This window comes from Lygodium microphyllum, chromosome 5 (assembly GCF_053477565.2).
Source record: "Lygodium microphyllum isolate KBCC chromosome 5, Lygodium_microphyllum_v1.1.10, whole genome shotgun sequence".
NCBI lineage: Eukaryota > Viridiplantae > Streptophyta > Polypodiopsida > Schizaeales > Lygodiaceae > Lygodium > Lygodium microphyllum.
Window position 1 is genome coordinate 144,089,578 of NC_141139.1, and position 18,079 is coordinate 144,107,656.

At 40.4% G+C, this 18,079-nt stretch overlaps 1 protein-coding gene across 1 annotated transcript; it reads left to right on the top strand.

Annotated features, from left to right (window-relative positions):
- Positions 1–1,956: 1,956 nt before the first annotated feature.
- LOC148036490 (uncharacterized) lies at positions 1,957–4,006 on the top strand. The gene is made up of 3 exons (XM_087678481.1): positions 1,957–2,994; positions 3,166–3,404; positions 3,564–4,006. Exons 1-3 carry the CDS (start codon positions 2,946–2,948, stop codon positions 3,675–3,677), a joined length of 402 nt encoding a protein of 133 aa, XP_087534607.1. The 5' UTR covers positions 1,957–2,945; the 3' UTR covers positions 3,678–4,006.
- Positions 4,007–18,079: the final 14,073 nt, after the last annotated feature.

The following is an 18,079-nucleotide window of genomic DNA, read 5'->3' on the forward strand; positions in this document are numbered from 1 at the left end:
ATTGTGAAAGTTGTAATCAACTCATGGTATGGCAACACAAGATAACTCCTTGACTGTTATTTTATGCAAAACCTTCATAGGATATGCTTTAAGGCAAGATCAATTTGTGTACCATCGATGTAAATTTCATATAATCTTTCCCATGCATGTACCGTCTATGTGCATAACCCTTAGGGTAACCTTGCGAACCATAACAATATTGTCCTAGGTGAAGACTTATCGATGCTTAATACTTTAGAATCTTATATGCTACTTATGCTATGCATGGATTTTAACGTATAGCAACGTGAAGCAATCTACTTCTCTTGATACATGCACTTCGCAAACTCCATCTTCGAATATTGGAGATGAAATTTATCCTCATTGGTATCATCGTCACCAATATCATCATCGCTCTCTAGAATCCATTGCCATTGACTGAACAAGCACATATCACCAATATGCTATCACAATATCACACTACATATATTATGAGTGTGAGTGGAAGAGATAGAGTGAAATGCACCTTGATGTGGAGGCCATCGTTGGAGAAATGCAGAGATTTCCACTTCTCGGGCAAATGTGTTGTTGTAGTATGGGTCTTGTATCTTAACATGAGTCGTTCCCTCAGCATGCCTTGCCTGCAGGGTATTTTTACTGGTTACACCGAGAGCAAAAAAGGCGCTCACAGTCCTCGATCGAATTTGCACACTTTGCAAACCGGGTTTACTTTGTTTTTTGGGTTTACTATAAATGTTGGGTTTACTTTTGGTCACGGTTAGAATCAACGGTTTTGAAAGGGACACCCCAGCTCTGCCAACACCATTCAATGGCAATGTGGGCCCATGAAATTTTAGATGCGACCTGACAGCCTGATAGGGTTCTGTGGATTCCATGCAGTTATTTCACATGGAATAACAATCGTTCCATAAAGCTCGAGGTCACCTGCTAGTTGGGTTTACTAGCTTGGCTGGGTTTACTATCCTTGAAATCATGGTGTAACTCCCGAAAATCCGCTCTTTTCGATGTGTTGGGTTTACTTAGTTGGTTGGGATTACTGTGCTTTATGGGTTTACTTCCTAGGGGATCAACGGCTGGGATCGAGGAGCATGACCGAGGTGCATAGTCCATTGTTGATCCCATCTCCTCGAGGTCATAAAGACCCCATGGGAGATAGTCCTGAGGAGCACGGAGTGCCTAGCACAACTTTATGCTATTTCGTAAAAGAAAACCTTTCAAATTTAAGGTCATTTTTAAGTTATAATGTGGGCAGAAAACCAACAAAATGTTAAAGAAAACCTATCAATTCGTGAAAGCCTAAAAGGTCAAGGCTTTTTTGTTTTGCGTGAATCCACGCGTGAACACACATAAAGGAAGATATTTGGCATGCATTAAATGTAAAATAAAGCAAATGCATATTTAGTATCCACACACACTATATTTAGGTCCAATCATTACCGAATTTGCAGGATTTGAAAATACTTAAACAATATTAAAAGTTCAATTATGAGCGACGTGTCCCGCTTGATTAATGTGGTCAACGTCGTCCACGTGGAACGGGATCCAATTTCCAATTTTCCAGGACCAGGAAAAAGGACCTTATAAAATAATGTTAAAAAGGAGAAAAATTGGCGGGCACAAAAATCAATTATTTAAAAAAAAATAGCCAACACAAACAATTTCAGAATAATTCGTGAGTGCGGTCTACTTCCTTACGTCCTCTCTCCCTCTCTTTGAGTCTTCTGCTACGTCTCAGGAAACCCTAGCAGAGCAAGCTCGCTTGTTGTTGTTGTCCTTCCTCTGTTCTGTGCAGCGAATCCCTAACCGTCAGAGAAGGCCTTCTTCGGAAGGCGGCTTTCATGGCCTCCCTCTTCCGGCTCTCGCAGGCGTTTCTGGTCGAAGCTTGGTCCCTCTAGCAGTTCTCTTGCAGGACTTAAAAGAAGGTCTGCTCATCTACAGGTAATCCCATCCTCTTCTTGTGTTCTCAGTTTTTCTTCTAAAAAAGAAACCGCAGAGGACTGCTCTGTTTGCGTGATCTCTTCACTTGTAGCATCCTGCACCATCAGCCTCCTAGGCCTAATTATTCAGGTTCGTCATCAAACATAGGATAATTCTCTATGTGCTTCCTTCATGACACCTTACAGCATCCACAAGATGTTTTCTGCATTTCCTCATGTGGGAAAAGGGGCTCTTTTCCCTTGTCTCTTCCTACAGAGTTCAACATCATGAGCTTCTGCTGGGGAGGCACCGCATATCTATCTAGGTGCGGTTGGGGGCAGCGGGCTGCTGACATCCATGATGTTGTCATAATTCCCAAAGCGTAAGTTTGTCCAGAACTTCTTGTTACCGACACAGGCCAATTATTGCGTCTATCAGCCGCATCATATAACCTAGGCTGATTCTCTGTGTGCTTACTTAATAACACCTCACAGTATCAGCCGAATCCTTGACCTAGGCTAAGTGAACTGTCTAGATTTGCCGTTTCATGAGCATTGACCTTTTTCTCATGTGCTCGATCCTTACTCCTTCCCCTACTGTGCATTTGCGTTTGTAATATTGTGGTGGTGTTGTTAATACGGCACATTTTGCCTGAACAAGTTCCATAGTTGCAATTCCACCATCCTGGCGGTGCCCTTTAACAGTGCCATCTATTGTCTGCTCTCTGTTTCCTGGGCTTTTGAGGCAGCATCTGAATTTGCCGCAACATGCTGAATCCTGCCTCTTGTCATCTGAACTCCCGCTTTTCTGATTTATATAGCCTGTTTCCTTGGTTTTTTTAGACTCCCTTTGTAGCTCAATTGTCTGTTGGTCTTAGAATACGCCCAATGGAACCGACGTTGTGTGAATTTGTTTGTGAAGGTTCACAGACCTGAGATAGATAGCTTCCTCAAAGGTCCTTAGATACCCTTCACGTGTCATCCTTTCTCTGCAGGAGAGAATACAAACTTAAGCTATCATACAATCAAATGTTACTACAAGAATTGAGCAAATGCTGTATATATGGGCTTAAGCAAGGTGCGTTTTGCTTTGCAAATTCCTCGCCCATGTTTGGATTGTCTCAAGGAGTTTTCGACAGCTTTCATTTTGTGCTTTAGGTGACTTTGAACATTTACAGTGCATATTACCACATATTACCACTGAATTGAAGATTCTAATCGTGCTTTGTGTGGCTTTATGTGTTTGCAGTTGAAATGACCATCCAAATGAATATAGGGGTGCAGCCCCTCAAAATACTGCCTGGCCTTTCTGCTGAGGCTCACTGGGTTGATAGCCTACCAAATCAGGACCTTCCAAATTTGGCCGAGCTTGGCGAGCTGAAATCAATTAAGCTTCAGTATACAAGCTTGCGGGACTTAATAGCAGTTTCTTCTATGAAGCAAGGGTCTTCAAATTTGAATGAAACTGGCTGGTGTGACATTTCGCAGGTGAAGTTGAAAGACAGGTTGCTTAAGCAGGCTGCTAGGGCCTATCTTCAGCCTGCAGGAATAGAAGTGACTCCAAAGGATCACTTCTTTTTTCGCTGCTGGAAGAGCTTAACATCCACTAAGAAAGCCCTGGTTGCCTGTCTGCATGATTTTTTGCAGACCCATGTCAAGGCATGTTCCAGCTTCTTCAGAATCCTGGCATACCGTCTCATTAAGGAAATCAAACCTCAGTACTTTGGAGTTCTCCTTGTGAAGGCCAACAATTCTGGGTAGAGCTTTAATGTGTATTGAAGGTATCCTTCAATCTTCATATTATTTCTCTTTTTGTAAATAGAGCTTGCACTGTATCATGGAAGTAATGCAGTGTTGGATGGTTGTACTAATCAGATTTGACCTGAGTGAAAGAAAAGCCCTGTGCCTGTCAGCACATGGTCAATCAGACAATGTCACTAAGATCATTGCTGTTTGTGGCTCATCTGGAGATTCATTACAATTTAGATCACCCTCAGGCTCAGCACTGCTTGCACCTCAAGCTAGTAATGTTAATATGTATTCTCATTTGAAGTATCTCTGTAATGCAATGTCTGTATATTGTCTTGGTACATTTCTGGGGTACAATTTTGAATGGATGCAGACTAATTTTTTATTGGCTTGGAAACTTCTTACTAATCTGACCAATAACTGGAAAGTTGCACACAGTGAAACTCATGAAAGCATGTGTTTTTGAAGCTCATTGAAGAGAGATGATGGTATAAAAAAGTAACATTTGTTGCGGGGTGGGGGATGGGAATGGGGACAGGGACGGGGGATGGCCAAAAGTGGGGGACGGAGACGGGGGAGGGGACGGTATACATAAATAACATTTTAAATTTCATAGTTACCAAATGTATGCATGCCATGTAGTGGGTGGATGTGTACTACCAAAAAACATATGCATGTAAGTGCACACATACATGGAAGATTATCTTCCATTGTAGAAAAACTGTGTGGAATGCGTGCTGATTTGGTATGACTTCATACAAGAGTATGCCGATTTTGTGTGTGTGTGAACAAACAAAGATGACTACATTTTGAACAGCTTGGAAAAAGGTTGAGACACCCCTGGCTGTTGGGGATGGGCAGGGGGGATGTCCCCCATCCCATTTCAGTATCCCTAATCTTGCTAGGCTGCTACAGAACTGTATCTCTGGTGTGCTGTGCAGGCATACTCATACACCACTCACACTGAATGCTTGTTAAGTGAATAATGTTTCTGGTATCAATGCTCTAGAATTCAGTCAAATTCTGAATCATGTTCAATAGTGTAGGGTATAATCTAGAAGAAAAGTGTATCAGGTATCATGGTGTGTAGCACCTTTGCTTTGTTGTTTTGCATTGCATAGTCCATATGATGCCCACTGAACTTAAAATGCACTGGTGCATATGGTCAAAGTGTGAGGGATATGCGTATCTTTACTTTTTGCATGGCTAGTTTCTATACTGACATTCGACTTATAAAACCCGAGGCTCTTCCATCAATTTTGGCTTGGGGTACATGCATCCTTGCACTTTGCATGGCAATGGATATGCACTTAGTCTATATCTATGGATTCAATGGGCAATGTACCTCAACATGTTGTGCAAAATGTGAGAAATGAATGAATTGCAACTAGAAAGGTTTTCATCCAGATCCCTATGGTTATTAAGCCGAAAATTTGACTAGTTTAAAGAATGTCACTTTGAATTGGGTTGAGGATATGAAGGCCATGAAGGCTATGAAGGCCAATAGATATATGGCAAACAAGAAAGATGGTGCAAGGTTGTGGAGTTGGCACATGAAGACATTGGTTGTGATGAAGAAGCCAAAGATTTAAGACTTGTCTTGAGATGTTGAGGTTGCCCATTTTATTAGACCTTGGTAGTCTTTGAACCTACGTGGCACATGTTCTAGCATTATGCATGAGCTGTTTAGGTACCACTCTCTATGTGAATGGGTACATAAGTTTAAAATGTGCAAAAAACTCATTTGAAGAAAATTAAATTTATCCAAATATACAAATGGTTGTAGCAAGATAAAAAAGAGACATGCTATCATCAATTTGTAGAGATGAATGTACAAACTCAAATTCGCACCTTGATTTTAGCTCAAGTAAATTATGAAGCCCAAGACTTGACTCACTTTAAATTGGGCGAAAGGGCATGAAGGCTACTAAGGCCAATAAATATGAAGGTAGTGGATTTGGCACAGACATTGGTTGTGATGGTTGTGTTAATATGGCAAACATTTAAGCCATGTCTTGAGATGTTGCGATTGCCTAGTTTTTAGACCTTGGTTGGTGGTCTTTTGAACTTGCGTGTGACACACATGTTTTAGCATTATGCACATGCCATCTAAGCACCATGCTCTAGGTGAGTGTAGAGATGAATTTGGAATGTGCAAATATCTCATTTCAAGGAAATGAAAATTACCCCAATACAGTTGAATGCAAATGGTGGCATCAAGTTAAAAAGGAGTCATTTATGTTATGACCAATTTGCAGAGATGAATGTATACTAAAATTTGCACCTTGCCAATGTTACAATTGGTCCCAATTAACATGCCATGGCTCATTATTTTAATCGCATCAAAGGCCACATCAAACATTTAAGCATGTCTTGAGATGTTGAGATTGCCCATCTTATTAGACCTTGGTTGATATATCTTTTGAACCTAGGTGGTACACACATTCTAGCATATGCACGTGTCGTCTTAAGTATCATGCTCGCTATGTATAAGTGGTTGAAATGTGCAAATTACCTCATTTTAAGAAAATGAAAATTAATCAGAAACACTTGTATACAAATGGTTGTAGCAAGTTAACAATGAGACATTTATGTTAACACCAATTTGTAGAGATGAATGCATACTAAAATCTGCACCTTGATTTCAATTCAAGTTAATTAAACAAATTCATTTGCATGCAAGTCACCTTTCCAATCTTACAAATTGGCCCCAATTAACACACCATGGTTCATTATTTAAATTATATCACTCCACATCATCAAATGATGTTGTGAAGAATGCCAATAAAAAATCATATAGGTGTATGCAATTAAAAAAAGGCAAATTATGCTCTTTGTGTAAAACTTTTAGTAAATTAGTAGATCAATCATAGGATATCAACTTAACAATATTTGGCTATGCATAGTAGAGAGAAAGGAGAGGGAGATATCCTTCTATGGTTTTTTCTAGAGTCCATGCACATGGAAATGTCTCGAAGCACAGCTGTTTGAGAATGTGTTAAGAGTAGATGATAGTCAAATCCATTAGGGACAATTTAGTTACAACCTTAATTGTTTAGCATGGTTGTAGCTAGAGTACCTCTAATGCAATCGCTTATGCAACTCTAAGTGACCTAGTTCAATATGTACCCTTTGATGTAGTCACTTATGCTTGTCCAAGTGACCTAGTTCATTTTGGATTGTGTTTGCAAAAGGTGTACATAAGGTAGCATCCTTAATTGTAGGATAGGTGGAGTTGATTGTGAGCTCTCTCAGCAAGACCTTGACAATAGTATCAAATGCTTGTGTAAACGACACTACGTTCATGCTTAATGCAAGTGAGTGCCCATTCTCTCTCTCTCTCTCTCTCTCTCTCTCTCTCTCTCTCCCCATATTATTGTAGATCACTTTTGCCTTTTGAACATGTTTAAGAGCCTCTCCCATTTTCCCCCTCCCATCATTATAGCAATCTAATTATGTCACTAGGTGCTTTAGCACAGTAGATATAGGTTTCGTATGTAGCACAATCTTGTTCATTCAGTTAGGGATGCATAGAGGGAGCTACATATAGCTATTGTGGAGAAGCCATAGCTCACTTTTGGGAAGGTATTATGATAGTACTCTCTCAATGGTGACATCATTATCCTATTGCAATTGGTGAGGTATTCTATAATGATAGAGGCACATCCAAAAGATAGTGTATATTCAATAGAGATATACTTACTCGAGAGAGCTTAGGGTTGGGGTGCATGAGTCAACATAATCAAAAAATGCATTGCATGGCTATAGGACTTTGACTCGAGATAATCTTGTCATCGATAAAAATGGAACTCCATGTGGTGAACGAAGTAACATAAAACGTGGTGAGTGTTGTGTTAGCTGATGAAAGTAACGATGATGTGGTCAACAACCTTTCTCCCCCAAACGGATCTTCTCTCTCCTCTCAGTGCATTCATTTGCTATATACAATTAAGAGCCTTACCATTCCTAAGTCCATTGAGTTGAGATGGAGGGGCCTTCTAGCAAAAGCTTGCGGCCACACATTAGTTTATATTTGTGTGACCCCGCAATACAACACACACCTTTTCTTTTGAATATAATTTTAAAAAGGGAGTAGATGCTTAGAAAAGCATTGAGAGAGAGAGAGAGAGAGAGAGAGAGTCAAACTTGTGGGAGTCTTCTTAGTATCACTATTTTTGGTGATACTTCTTACACTTGTAGGAGTCCCACAAATTTAGGAGTATAAGTCAAGTAGGTGAGGTACACTCACATTAACTTGGCTATATTGACCATGCCCAAGTCAATTGACCTAGGTGTGCCTTGGCTCTTAAGTGTTTTTAATAGATTATTTATGGGTGGCTTAAGCCACCCTCTACAATTTGATGGTCCTACCAATGCACGTAAATCTTTTTGCATATGAGAGGGTTCTCACTATAGCTATGTGATTGATAGCCAAAGTAGGGGCCAAAACTACAGCATACATTGAATTCCAGCTAGAGTATAGGTGAAACTACAGCCCACATTAAATTCCAGCTATACATATATGCTATCTATATCCATACCTATATTTGTCTATACTATTTATAATTGACAGATTTTAGGAACCTTAAAAACTGATCCTACAAGGCTACATGACACATATATAGCATTCCGAAACCTTATTATTTTTCTTTCTTCTTCTCTTTTGAGAATGCACTGACTTTAGAAGGTTCCAACCCATCTCTCTCTCTCTCTCTCTCTCTCTCTCTCGTCCTCGTCATAGCCAGTCCTAGACCCCCAAGCACCTAACCATCGCCCCTCTCATTCCCTAGATCAGTTGTGTTCCCTGGAAAGGGGTGATAGAGTTCCCACATAAAGAGAACTCGGAGAGGCAGGAAGGGCGCAAGCAACAGTCAGTCTCACCCCCTACTCTTCTGTTGATACTGATGGGATTGGAGACAGATATGTCTGCGAATCAAAGCCCCCAGAACAAATACATTTACAGCACGCTGTCATCTCTAACTCGGGCCCTCAAGCTCTATGCTGCATTCTGTCATCTCTAACCGGGGCCCTCAAGCTCTATGCTCAAGTGCAGCAGTCCAATGCCCTGATGTAATCCCTTCTAGCAGCTCAATTGCATGAGCAGTATCTTGCAACAGATCAATGCGATTCTGCTACCTTCTGATGGCAATCAGCAACCGTTTTGCATGTGTCACAGATCTACTTAGGAAGCCTCAGAAATGGATTGCTATTGGCAATCCCACCCTAGATCAAAGGCCCATCAAAGGCTTGGGAAGTGCATGAGAATGACAAGACTTAGCGGTGAAGATGTCAATATCCAGAGAGGGAGAAGTGCAACAGTGTATCGTCGCTACCAAGAGGGAGCACCGACAGGTGAAGCAGGAGCGATGGTGGAGATAAGGAGAGGGCACGTTAGAGTGCAAAGTAGGTGCAGGGGCAGACACATGCAAATACCCGAACCATCAGCTCGGACCTCACGATCAATCTACACGCCTGTAGGTGGCATACAGACAGGAGAGAGAGAGAGAGAGAGAGAGAGAGAGAGAGAGAGAGAGTCGATGTTTTAAAGGGTTTTTTCACACATATACTACTTCCTTGTTTGCATGCTCATTATGTTCTTAGACTAACTAAGCTGTTTACTGTGATTTAATGAAGAAACTTGTCATCATAAATTATAGTAACTATTTAAATTGTTTTGATGAAGAAACTTATCATAATAACTACCTTGTAATGACGATGAAAATTAACAATAATAACTATCTTGTAATGATGATGAAAATTAACACTGGAATCTTTGCACGATATCCCATGTAGATCCCAAATGTACCCAAACTTTATAACTACCTTTTACTAATGACAAGGATTGTGCATGATATCTCGATTTTAAGACATTCTAAACAAGAAAATTTGGTATAAAAGCATACTATCACAATGGGATGTAACAAACATACATTTTTGCAGCAATCATTTGCAACTCTTCTCCCTATCTCAAATAGTATTATCTATAATCTATAAATAGTGTAAGATCTATACATTTTTGCAACAATCATTTGTAACTCTTCTCCCTATCTCAAATAGTATTATCTATAATCTATAAATAGTGTAAGATCTATCCTTCAAACTATTTAGCAATGCAAGCCACTCTCACTTATAATATAATTCAATAATTGTTCTAGCTTTCCCTATGAGAAATGTTGGTGAAGGGTTTGCGGCCCTATTATATGATAATGGGAGTCATAATAACACATGTTTCAAGGAAGTAATGAGAAGAGAAATGTAACTCTAGGCTTGCATTGCAATAACATTGATGATCTCTGCCACTAGTACAAGAAGCCTATGATATGTTGCAGAAGTTGTTACAGATGTTTGGTTCGATAACACCTTCTTGAGGTTGATGATTTATCTTGGCAAGCATGTCACAACTCTATAGAAATAAAATTTGTATCCTTTTTCATTAATTTGTCTATATAATGATTTATTAAATTTGTTTCCTTTGCACTGATTAGATATAAAGAAAAGTGCATTGGAGCTGGGCATTGATGAGTGGTCATAGGTTATGGTGGACCCACGCGGTGGGTTAGAGAAAAGATAGTTCACACTTCCACCTATATGGTCCGATTGGGCGCTTGTGACTAGAACTCACGCATATCAGGGTTAGACTCGCACACAGAAAGGATTGATGCCTTGAAGTGTGGGCTAGATCCGCCCGAACAGACAGTTACAATCAACAAGATGGCATGATCATAAAATGCTTGTACAATGTGCATGTGTGGGCTGAAAGCTTGAAATGCACATTTCTTTGCATAGGAAAGTCACATGAAGATTCTGATACCGTTTTTGCGAAGTACACGGAAAAAGCTTTCATATGACACCCATATTGGGGGGTCCCTAAATTTTAGGAGCCTCGAATTAGCCTAAAAATGCCAGTCCTAAAAAATAGGGATGTCATTCTAAAAATAGTAAATTCTGTACTCTGACTGTGCTTACTAAATTTGGTTGTTTCTATTCTTGACAGTATTCAGCCCAAAAAGAAAGGCCATAGAGAAGAGACAAGTGTCAAGACACTTGTCACACAAGTTTCCAAGTGTCCCACCACTTGTCACATCTCATGACATGTGGCTGGACACTTGTCTTGTGCTACTCCACTTTCCCCTTTTGTACTAGCTCTCTCCTCTCCTATAAATAAGAGCTCGTTTTTCTTCATTCAGCATCATTTTTCTTTGCTGTAAATTCATGTACAGCACCCAGATAGCCAGAAATTGGCCCCATCCATCCCCATCATCATTCCCCACTTCCCCATTATCAAATTCCTCCATATTCCCTCTTCTATCACTGTTGTTTTACAGGACAGCAAGCCTGTAAATTCATTACAGCACCTCCTTCTCGAGCTCTTTCTTCCATTTTAGCAACAAGAAGCAAGCCCTATCCATGTAATGCTGATCAACGATGGAGACAGGCTGATTTCCCCTCTTTCTTCTCTCATCCTGTAAAGAAATCAGTTCTTATCATTGCATAATAGATAATGCATGTGTGTTTGTACATCTTTGCATGATCTTGTGAGAGTGAGAATTACTTCTCCTCACTCTCAGGTTGATTGTAACTGAGCTCTTCCCTAAGGGATTTGGGTTGAGCAGAAATACATTCCTTCGGGGGGGGGGGGGGGGGGGATTGCCCATCTTCAACCCTCAATCTTGTCTCCATTACTTTTACATTTTCATGGCTGTAATTTTGTGAGTAATTTTCATTTTCAGCTTTAAGTGTTCATTCTCTTTTATATAAAATCTCAAAAACAAGCGAATATCATAATTGTTAAGCATACTACATTGTTCAGGGTGTTTACAGTGGTATTAGAGCTTTGGCTCGATCCTCACACCAACACTGGTAGTGCTTACAATTATAAGTTTGTTTGTTTTCAGCCCTTGCATTGAGGGCTTGAGCATATTTTTCTTAGAGTCTCAATGGATCAGTCGAGTGCTATCCTTCAAGCCTTTCAAAGTCTTAGAGAGGAGAATCAACAAATTCGTGAGCAACTTCTCAAACTAGAAAAAGTTGAGAATCCCAAATACTTCAAGGAGACAAAGCCATACCAATGAAAGGAGCCGATCAAGAAGTCCAACTACTTCTAAGAGGCAATCCCATTCTACTTCAAGACAAAGAAAGAGATCGCGTTGAAGCTCATCCTCTTCTTCAAAGTCATCTGGCGCCTACTCTGATGGACCCTATTCTAGTGATGAAGAGTCACACCCTTCTCGTGGAAGACCTCATCATCGTCAAAGGAGTCGACATTCTTCACTCTCATCTCCATCTTCATCCCCATCAAGCACTTCATCATCTTCAACCTCAAGATCCGGGCATGGACGAAGGCATAAGAAGAAGAAGAAGACTAAGTCACTATCTAAACTTGAAACGAAGATCAAGTTCAGTATGTATGATGGTTCTCAAAATCCTGATCTTCTTCTAAAGTTTATTCGTCAATTTCAAATTTTGTATGGTCGTGACAAGTATAAAGAAAAAGAAAAGATTAAGTTTGCAGCTTCACATTTGACCCCATACTTGGTGGACGGGATTGGAATATGATCATGCTGCCCCAAAATCATGGCGGTCTTTTGTTCGCATGATACAAAGCCAATTTCTTCATGTTCATTTCAAAAGAGATGTAAAAATGGAATGGGATCGGCTTTGGCAAAGGAAAAATGAGTCACTTGGTGACTATACCAAGAGATTTTGGGAGCTACTTTTGAAGGTCCAACATTTCAAGAAGTTCAGTAGTTCGGAAAAGCTTAGGAAGTTTCAAGGAGGTTTGCATTTTAAACTTCGTACTGCTCTTAATCATTATCATTGTTCTAGTCTCAGGGAACTCATTGACCATGCCGAGACATGGGAAATGGAGCACAATGGCAACAAATCATTCCAAAAGAATGATAAGAAGAGAGTAGCTGATGATGAGGAGTATTCAGCCCCAAATGAAGGACAAAAACAGTGGCAAAAGCAGCCATCAAATCAATAGAAGATGAAGCCCTATGCACCTCCTAATGCTCCTCAATTTCGCTCCAATCTATACCCACAAGTAAAGCAACTTTCTGAAGAAGAAAAGCAGTGCTTCATGAAAGAAGGGAAGTGGTTTAAATGTGGACAAACAGGCCACATAGTGAAGCAATGTCCAAACAAAGGACAAAGCAAGGTTTCTGACAACAAGCCTAAGTCACCAGTGAAAATCAATGCTATCAGTGATGTAGTTGCAAACACAACTCACACTCCAGAGATGCGCAAATTATTAAAAGCTTGGGGACAGTTGTAAGGTAAGCAAGCACTATTCTTGATAGATCTTGGGGCGAATGAAAATGTCATTTCCTTGCAATTAGCTAAAGAGCTTGGATTAAAGAATGAAGAGATGGACACTCCGGCAGAAGTTCGCCAAGCTTTAAATGCCGATGAAGGTGACACAGTGAAGACTGTGACACCCTACATTGGCAAGCTCAAGTTTCAAATTCAAGGCTACAGTGACAAAGATACCTTCTGTATCGGAGACCTTGATGGTTGCGATGTGATTCTTGGCATGCCCTGGAATCATAGAGTAGATTCAACCATCTTCTCTCAGAAAAAGAAGGTAGAACTCACCAACAAAGGCAAGAAGTACGAGATCCAAGCTGGAGTTTCTGGAGACACCATACCTATGGTAAGCCATATGCAAGTGTCTAGAGCAATTAAGGATTGTGTTCAATGTTGTTTGCTTTATGTCACTGATGTAAAAGATAATATGAATGTTGAAAACCAAGAGCGACTTCAGCTCTTGGAAAAGTATAAAGATTGTTTTTCGGAAGATCTTCCTTATCAGCTTCCCCCAGAAAGGCCAAAAGACCATCATATTGATATTATTTCGGGCAGTTCTCCTCCTAATATAGCACCATACCATGTGAGCCGTCCTCAATAAGAAGAAATCAGAAAACAAGTCGAAGACCTACTCAATCGTAAGCTAATTAGGCCAAGCAGCTCACCATTTTGTTCACCGGTTCTTCTTGTTCAAAAGAAAGATGGCACATTCAGGATGTGCATTGATTATCGAGCCCTCAACAAAATCACTGTGAAGAATTGGTTTCCTATTCCCAGAATTGACGACATTTTGGATCGTCTAGGAGGCTCAAAGGTTTTCAGCCACATTGATCTAAAGAGTGGTTATCATCAAATTAGGGTAATACCACAAGATGTACACAAAACTGCTTTCCGCACTTCATACGGTCTTTATGAATTCTTGGTGGTTCCTTTTGGATTAACCAATGCACCAGCCACCTTTAATCGAATGATGGAGCGCATCTTTAGAGAGCATCGACAATATTTCGGTACTTTCTTTGATGATATTCTTGTCTTTATCAAGAATGAAGAGGAGCATCATCAGCACTTGGAGATTGTTCTACAATTACTTCAACAAAATCAACTCTTGGTAAATGGTAAAAAGAGTGAAATTTTCATGCACAAAATAAATTACCTTGGGCATGTCATCTCTTCTGAAGGGATTCAGATGGATCCTGAAAAGATCAGGATAATCCAAGAATGGCCTCATCTTCATGATGTACATGAGGTGCGATCGTTTCTTGGCTTATGCTCTTATTACCGCCGCTTCATCAAGATGGCTTCTCCACTTCATGACCTTACACAGAAGAAGACCTCTTTCCAAGGGAAGGAAAAAGAGAAGGCAGCCTTCACAAGGCTGAAAACAACTCTTACTTCTGGACCTATTCTTATCATTCCAGATTTGGTAAAACCATTTGTGGTGGAAGCAGATGCTTGCAGAGATTGTATTGGTGCAGTGCTAAATCAAGAAGGCCATGCCGTAGCCTTTGAAAGCCGCCGTCTAAATGATGTGGAGAAAAGGTATGACATTTATGAAAAGGAGCTTTTAGCAATGGTTCATGCTTTGAAGATATGGAAACATTATCTTTTAGGCAATGAATTCCTTATTAAAACTGATCATCAGAGCTTGAAGTATTTCAAGACTCAAAAGCATTTGCAGGAGAAACATGCAAGATGGAAAAATTTCTTGTCTATGTTTCATTTTCAAATTATGTACACTCTAGGGAAACAAAATGTAGTTGCTGATGCACTTTCTAGAGTGCCTCGCATTGCAACTATTACAGTGGCTCATCATGAAGATTTTCAAACGATGAAGAATACTTATGATGAAGATACTGATTTTGCAGCAATTTGGTCAAATTTACAGCAAGGAGGTTCTCATCGAGATTATTCCATCAAAGACGGTTACCTTCTCATGAACAATCGCCTTTGTGTCACTCTTCTTGTTCGACAAAGGGTGCTTAAAGAAAGTCATGAACCCCCTTATGCAGGGCATAGAGGGAGGGCAGCCACTCTAAGTGCAATTGAGCGCTACTTTTATTGGCCAACATTACGAATAGATACACATAACTTCATTGAGGCTTGTCTAGTATGCCAAAAATCCAAGTATGATAGACAGAAGACTCCAGGATTGTTGCAACCTCTTCCAATGCCCAAAGATCCATGGGAATCTATCACAATGGATTTCATCTCAGGTATTCCAAGAACACCTCAAGGTCATGATATGATTTGGGTCATAATTGATCAATTCAGCAAGCAATCACATTTTATTCCATGTCATAAAACATTGAAATCCGCACAAGCTGCAAGACTTTTCATTCAACATATCTTTAGAAAACATGGTATGCCTTCTGAGATCATTGCAGATAGAGACTCCAAATTCACAAGTAACTTTTGGCGTGCTTTATTTGAGAATTTGGGAACCACTTTAAGGTTCTCCTCAGCTTTTCATCCTCAAACTGACGGCCAAACAGAGGTGATGAATCTCACTCTTTTGGATATGTTGAAAGCTTATGTTAGTGAACATAAGTCACAATGGGAGAAATATCTTCCATTATTGGAGTTTGCTTACAACAATACAATGCACTCATCCACAGGGAAAGCTCCAAATGAAATAGTATACGGTAAAGTGATTCCTCCTCCAATTATTTGCACTAAAGATAATATTTTTGCTGCTAATGAGTTTGCTTCAGATTTAAAAACTGTTGAGAGATCGAGCTCCACTCGTGATATGCCAGGGTGACCGTTGTGCATTTATGTCACCGACTTGTTAGTTGTAGACGCGGTTGGTACACCGCCCATGAATAATAGCTAGACGACAGCTATCCTTATCTACTCTAGTTCGTGGCTCAGTTAGTATGCCACCTTAGTTAGTTGTCTTTGGTTTGAGACCCATATATAGGGTTCTTCTATTTCTTTGTATGAGAGTTCTTTTGGCTTACACAACTAAGAAGAGGAAAACTGTTTTCAGCCTCCACCTTTGTGAGTATTCTCCCATTGTGCAAGCAAGAAAGCTACAAGCGAGACTCCTTCCTTCTCTCCCACAATCTTGACATGGTATCAGAGCCTTGTTCGTGGTAAGGAGCTCAAGAAAGCAAGCCAAGCTCGCGGTGTTCTGGTAAGAGGAGCAGTGTTGCTTTCATTTTCTATTTTGGGATCAGATCTCTGCAGGTAGCATAGCCGGAAATTGCAAGAGTGCACTGTCTCAGGTTGAGACGCCCTTCGCGATGACCCTGTTTTTTTGATTTGAGGCCATTTCGGGGCCTGTTTTGGAGGCAGAAGTTTTCTGCACGCACTCAGGAAAAGGCCCAATTTTATGCTGTGCGACCATTGTTCTATAGGTCGGTGAAAAGTTACTGTAGAAATTGCATCGTATGCTTGTGCGCAGAGACATTGGGAGTTACAGAATCATCCCTGTTGCCTGTTGATGCAAAATCGTCACTAGGAAGTGACTGTGTGGTCAAATACCACTTTCGTCAGTTTTGCAGATTTGCCTTTGTGAGGCTGAAGCTGTGTTCTTTGCAGTGACAGAATTTTTTGCAGTGTTCTGTAATGGCGTCTGATTCTCTCTCACAGATTGTCACTGAAAAGCTTGACAAGAACAACTTCCAAGCATGGAAGTTTAGAATGACGAATTTCCTCAGATGCACTTGCTTCCATTGGGTCGCCAGTGGAAGATGATGATTTAGTTTCTGTGACCTTGAATGGTCTAGGAAAGGATTATGCACAGTTTCGAACATCCATTTCCGTCCGTGAAAGATTTCCTGATTTTGAGGAGTTGATTGCTCTTCTAATTTCTGAGGAGCAGAGAAATGGTGGCGGATCTTCAGGAGGAACTTCAAAAGAAGCTGTCTTCTACTCAAATACTGGAAAAGGTAGAGGGAGAGGTAGAGGAGGCCGATTTGGAGGCCGTGGTAGAAATCAGAATATGTAGCAAACTCAAGAAAACTAGTCCTATGGAGGAGGACGTGGTAACTTTAGAGGCAGGGGGAGCCAAAGAGGTCGTGGTGGATGGCAAAGAGGCCAAAATGCAAACAGTAATGTTGAATGCTACTGCTGTTGAAAAATGGGTCATATGGCTAAAGACTGCTATAAAAAGCAGAATGACATCATGAATGGAAAACTGCAACAAGGAAATTATGCATCTTCTAGTAGACAGGGTGATGACAGAAATGAGCATTTGTTTATGGTGCAGCACATGAACAATTCTGTGACAAGTGCAGAAGAAAGCAACGATGTTTGGTATGTTGACTCAGGTGCATCAAACCACATGACAGGTCATGCAGAATGGATGGAGGATGCAAGGAAAATGGAAAAACCAGGATTTGTGGAGACTGGTGATGATACTGCACATCCTATTGTGCAGATTGGAAAAATTCCTTTGTCTATGCAGGATGGGAAAAAGAAATACCTGTCCGATGTATTTCATGTCCCGAATATCACCAAGAATCTGGTTTCTGTTGGTCAAATGGTTGAGCAGGGCTTGCAGATCAGATTTAATCCTCATGGATGCTTTGTTGAGGATATGAAAAATAAAGGTCGCTTGATAGCAAAAGGAAAGAAGAAGGGCATAATGTTTACGTTGGATGCAGACATGTCTGAATTGAGTGCAACAATGTTTGCATATGGGACCGGTGTAGTTGCAGATATTGATATCTGGCATAAACACATTGGTCATGTTAATGTACAACGACTTAAATCAATGCAGGCCCAAAATATTGTTGCAGGATTGCCCAAATTCAAGGTTGCAGAAATGCATAAAGTATGTGAAGCCTGTCAGTTTGGAAAACAGGCAAGGAAACCATTTCCTAGACATGTTCAAGAGAGTAAGAAGCCATTGGAATTAATCCACTCTGATGTGTGGACTACTAAGGCTGCATCTCTTGGAGGCTGTCATTATTTTGTCACTTTTATTGATGACTATAGCAGAAAAGTTTGGGTGTATTTTATGAAAAAGAAAAGTGAAGTTTTTGGGCATTTCAAAACTCTTAAAGCTATGGTTGAAAAAGAAACAGGCCTGCAGATAAAATGCCTAAGGTCAGATGGAGGGGGAGAGTACCTCTCAAATGAGTTTGCAAGGTTCTTGC

Coding starts and splice junctions, on each gene's coding strand:
- LOC148036490 (XM_087678481.1), top strand. CDS start 2,946: ATGTTACTACAAGAATTGAGCAAATGCTGTATATATGGGCTTAAGCAA. Junction 2,995..3,165: donor TATATATGGGCTTAAGCAAG/GTGCGTTTTGCT, acceptor ATGTGTTTGCAG/TTGAAATGACCATCCAAATG. Junction 3,405..3,563: donor GCTGGTGTGACATTTCGCAG/GTGAAGTTGAAA, acceptor GATTTTTTGCAG/ACCCATGTCAAGGCATGTTC.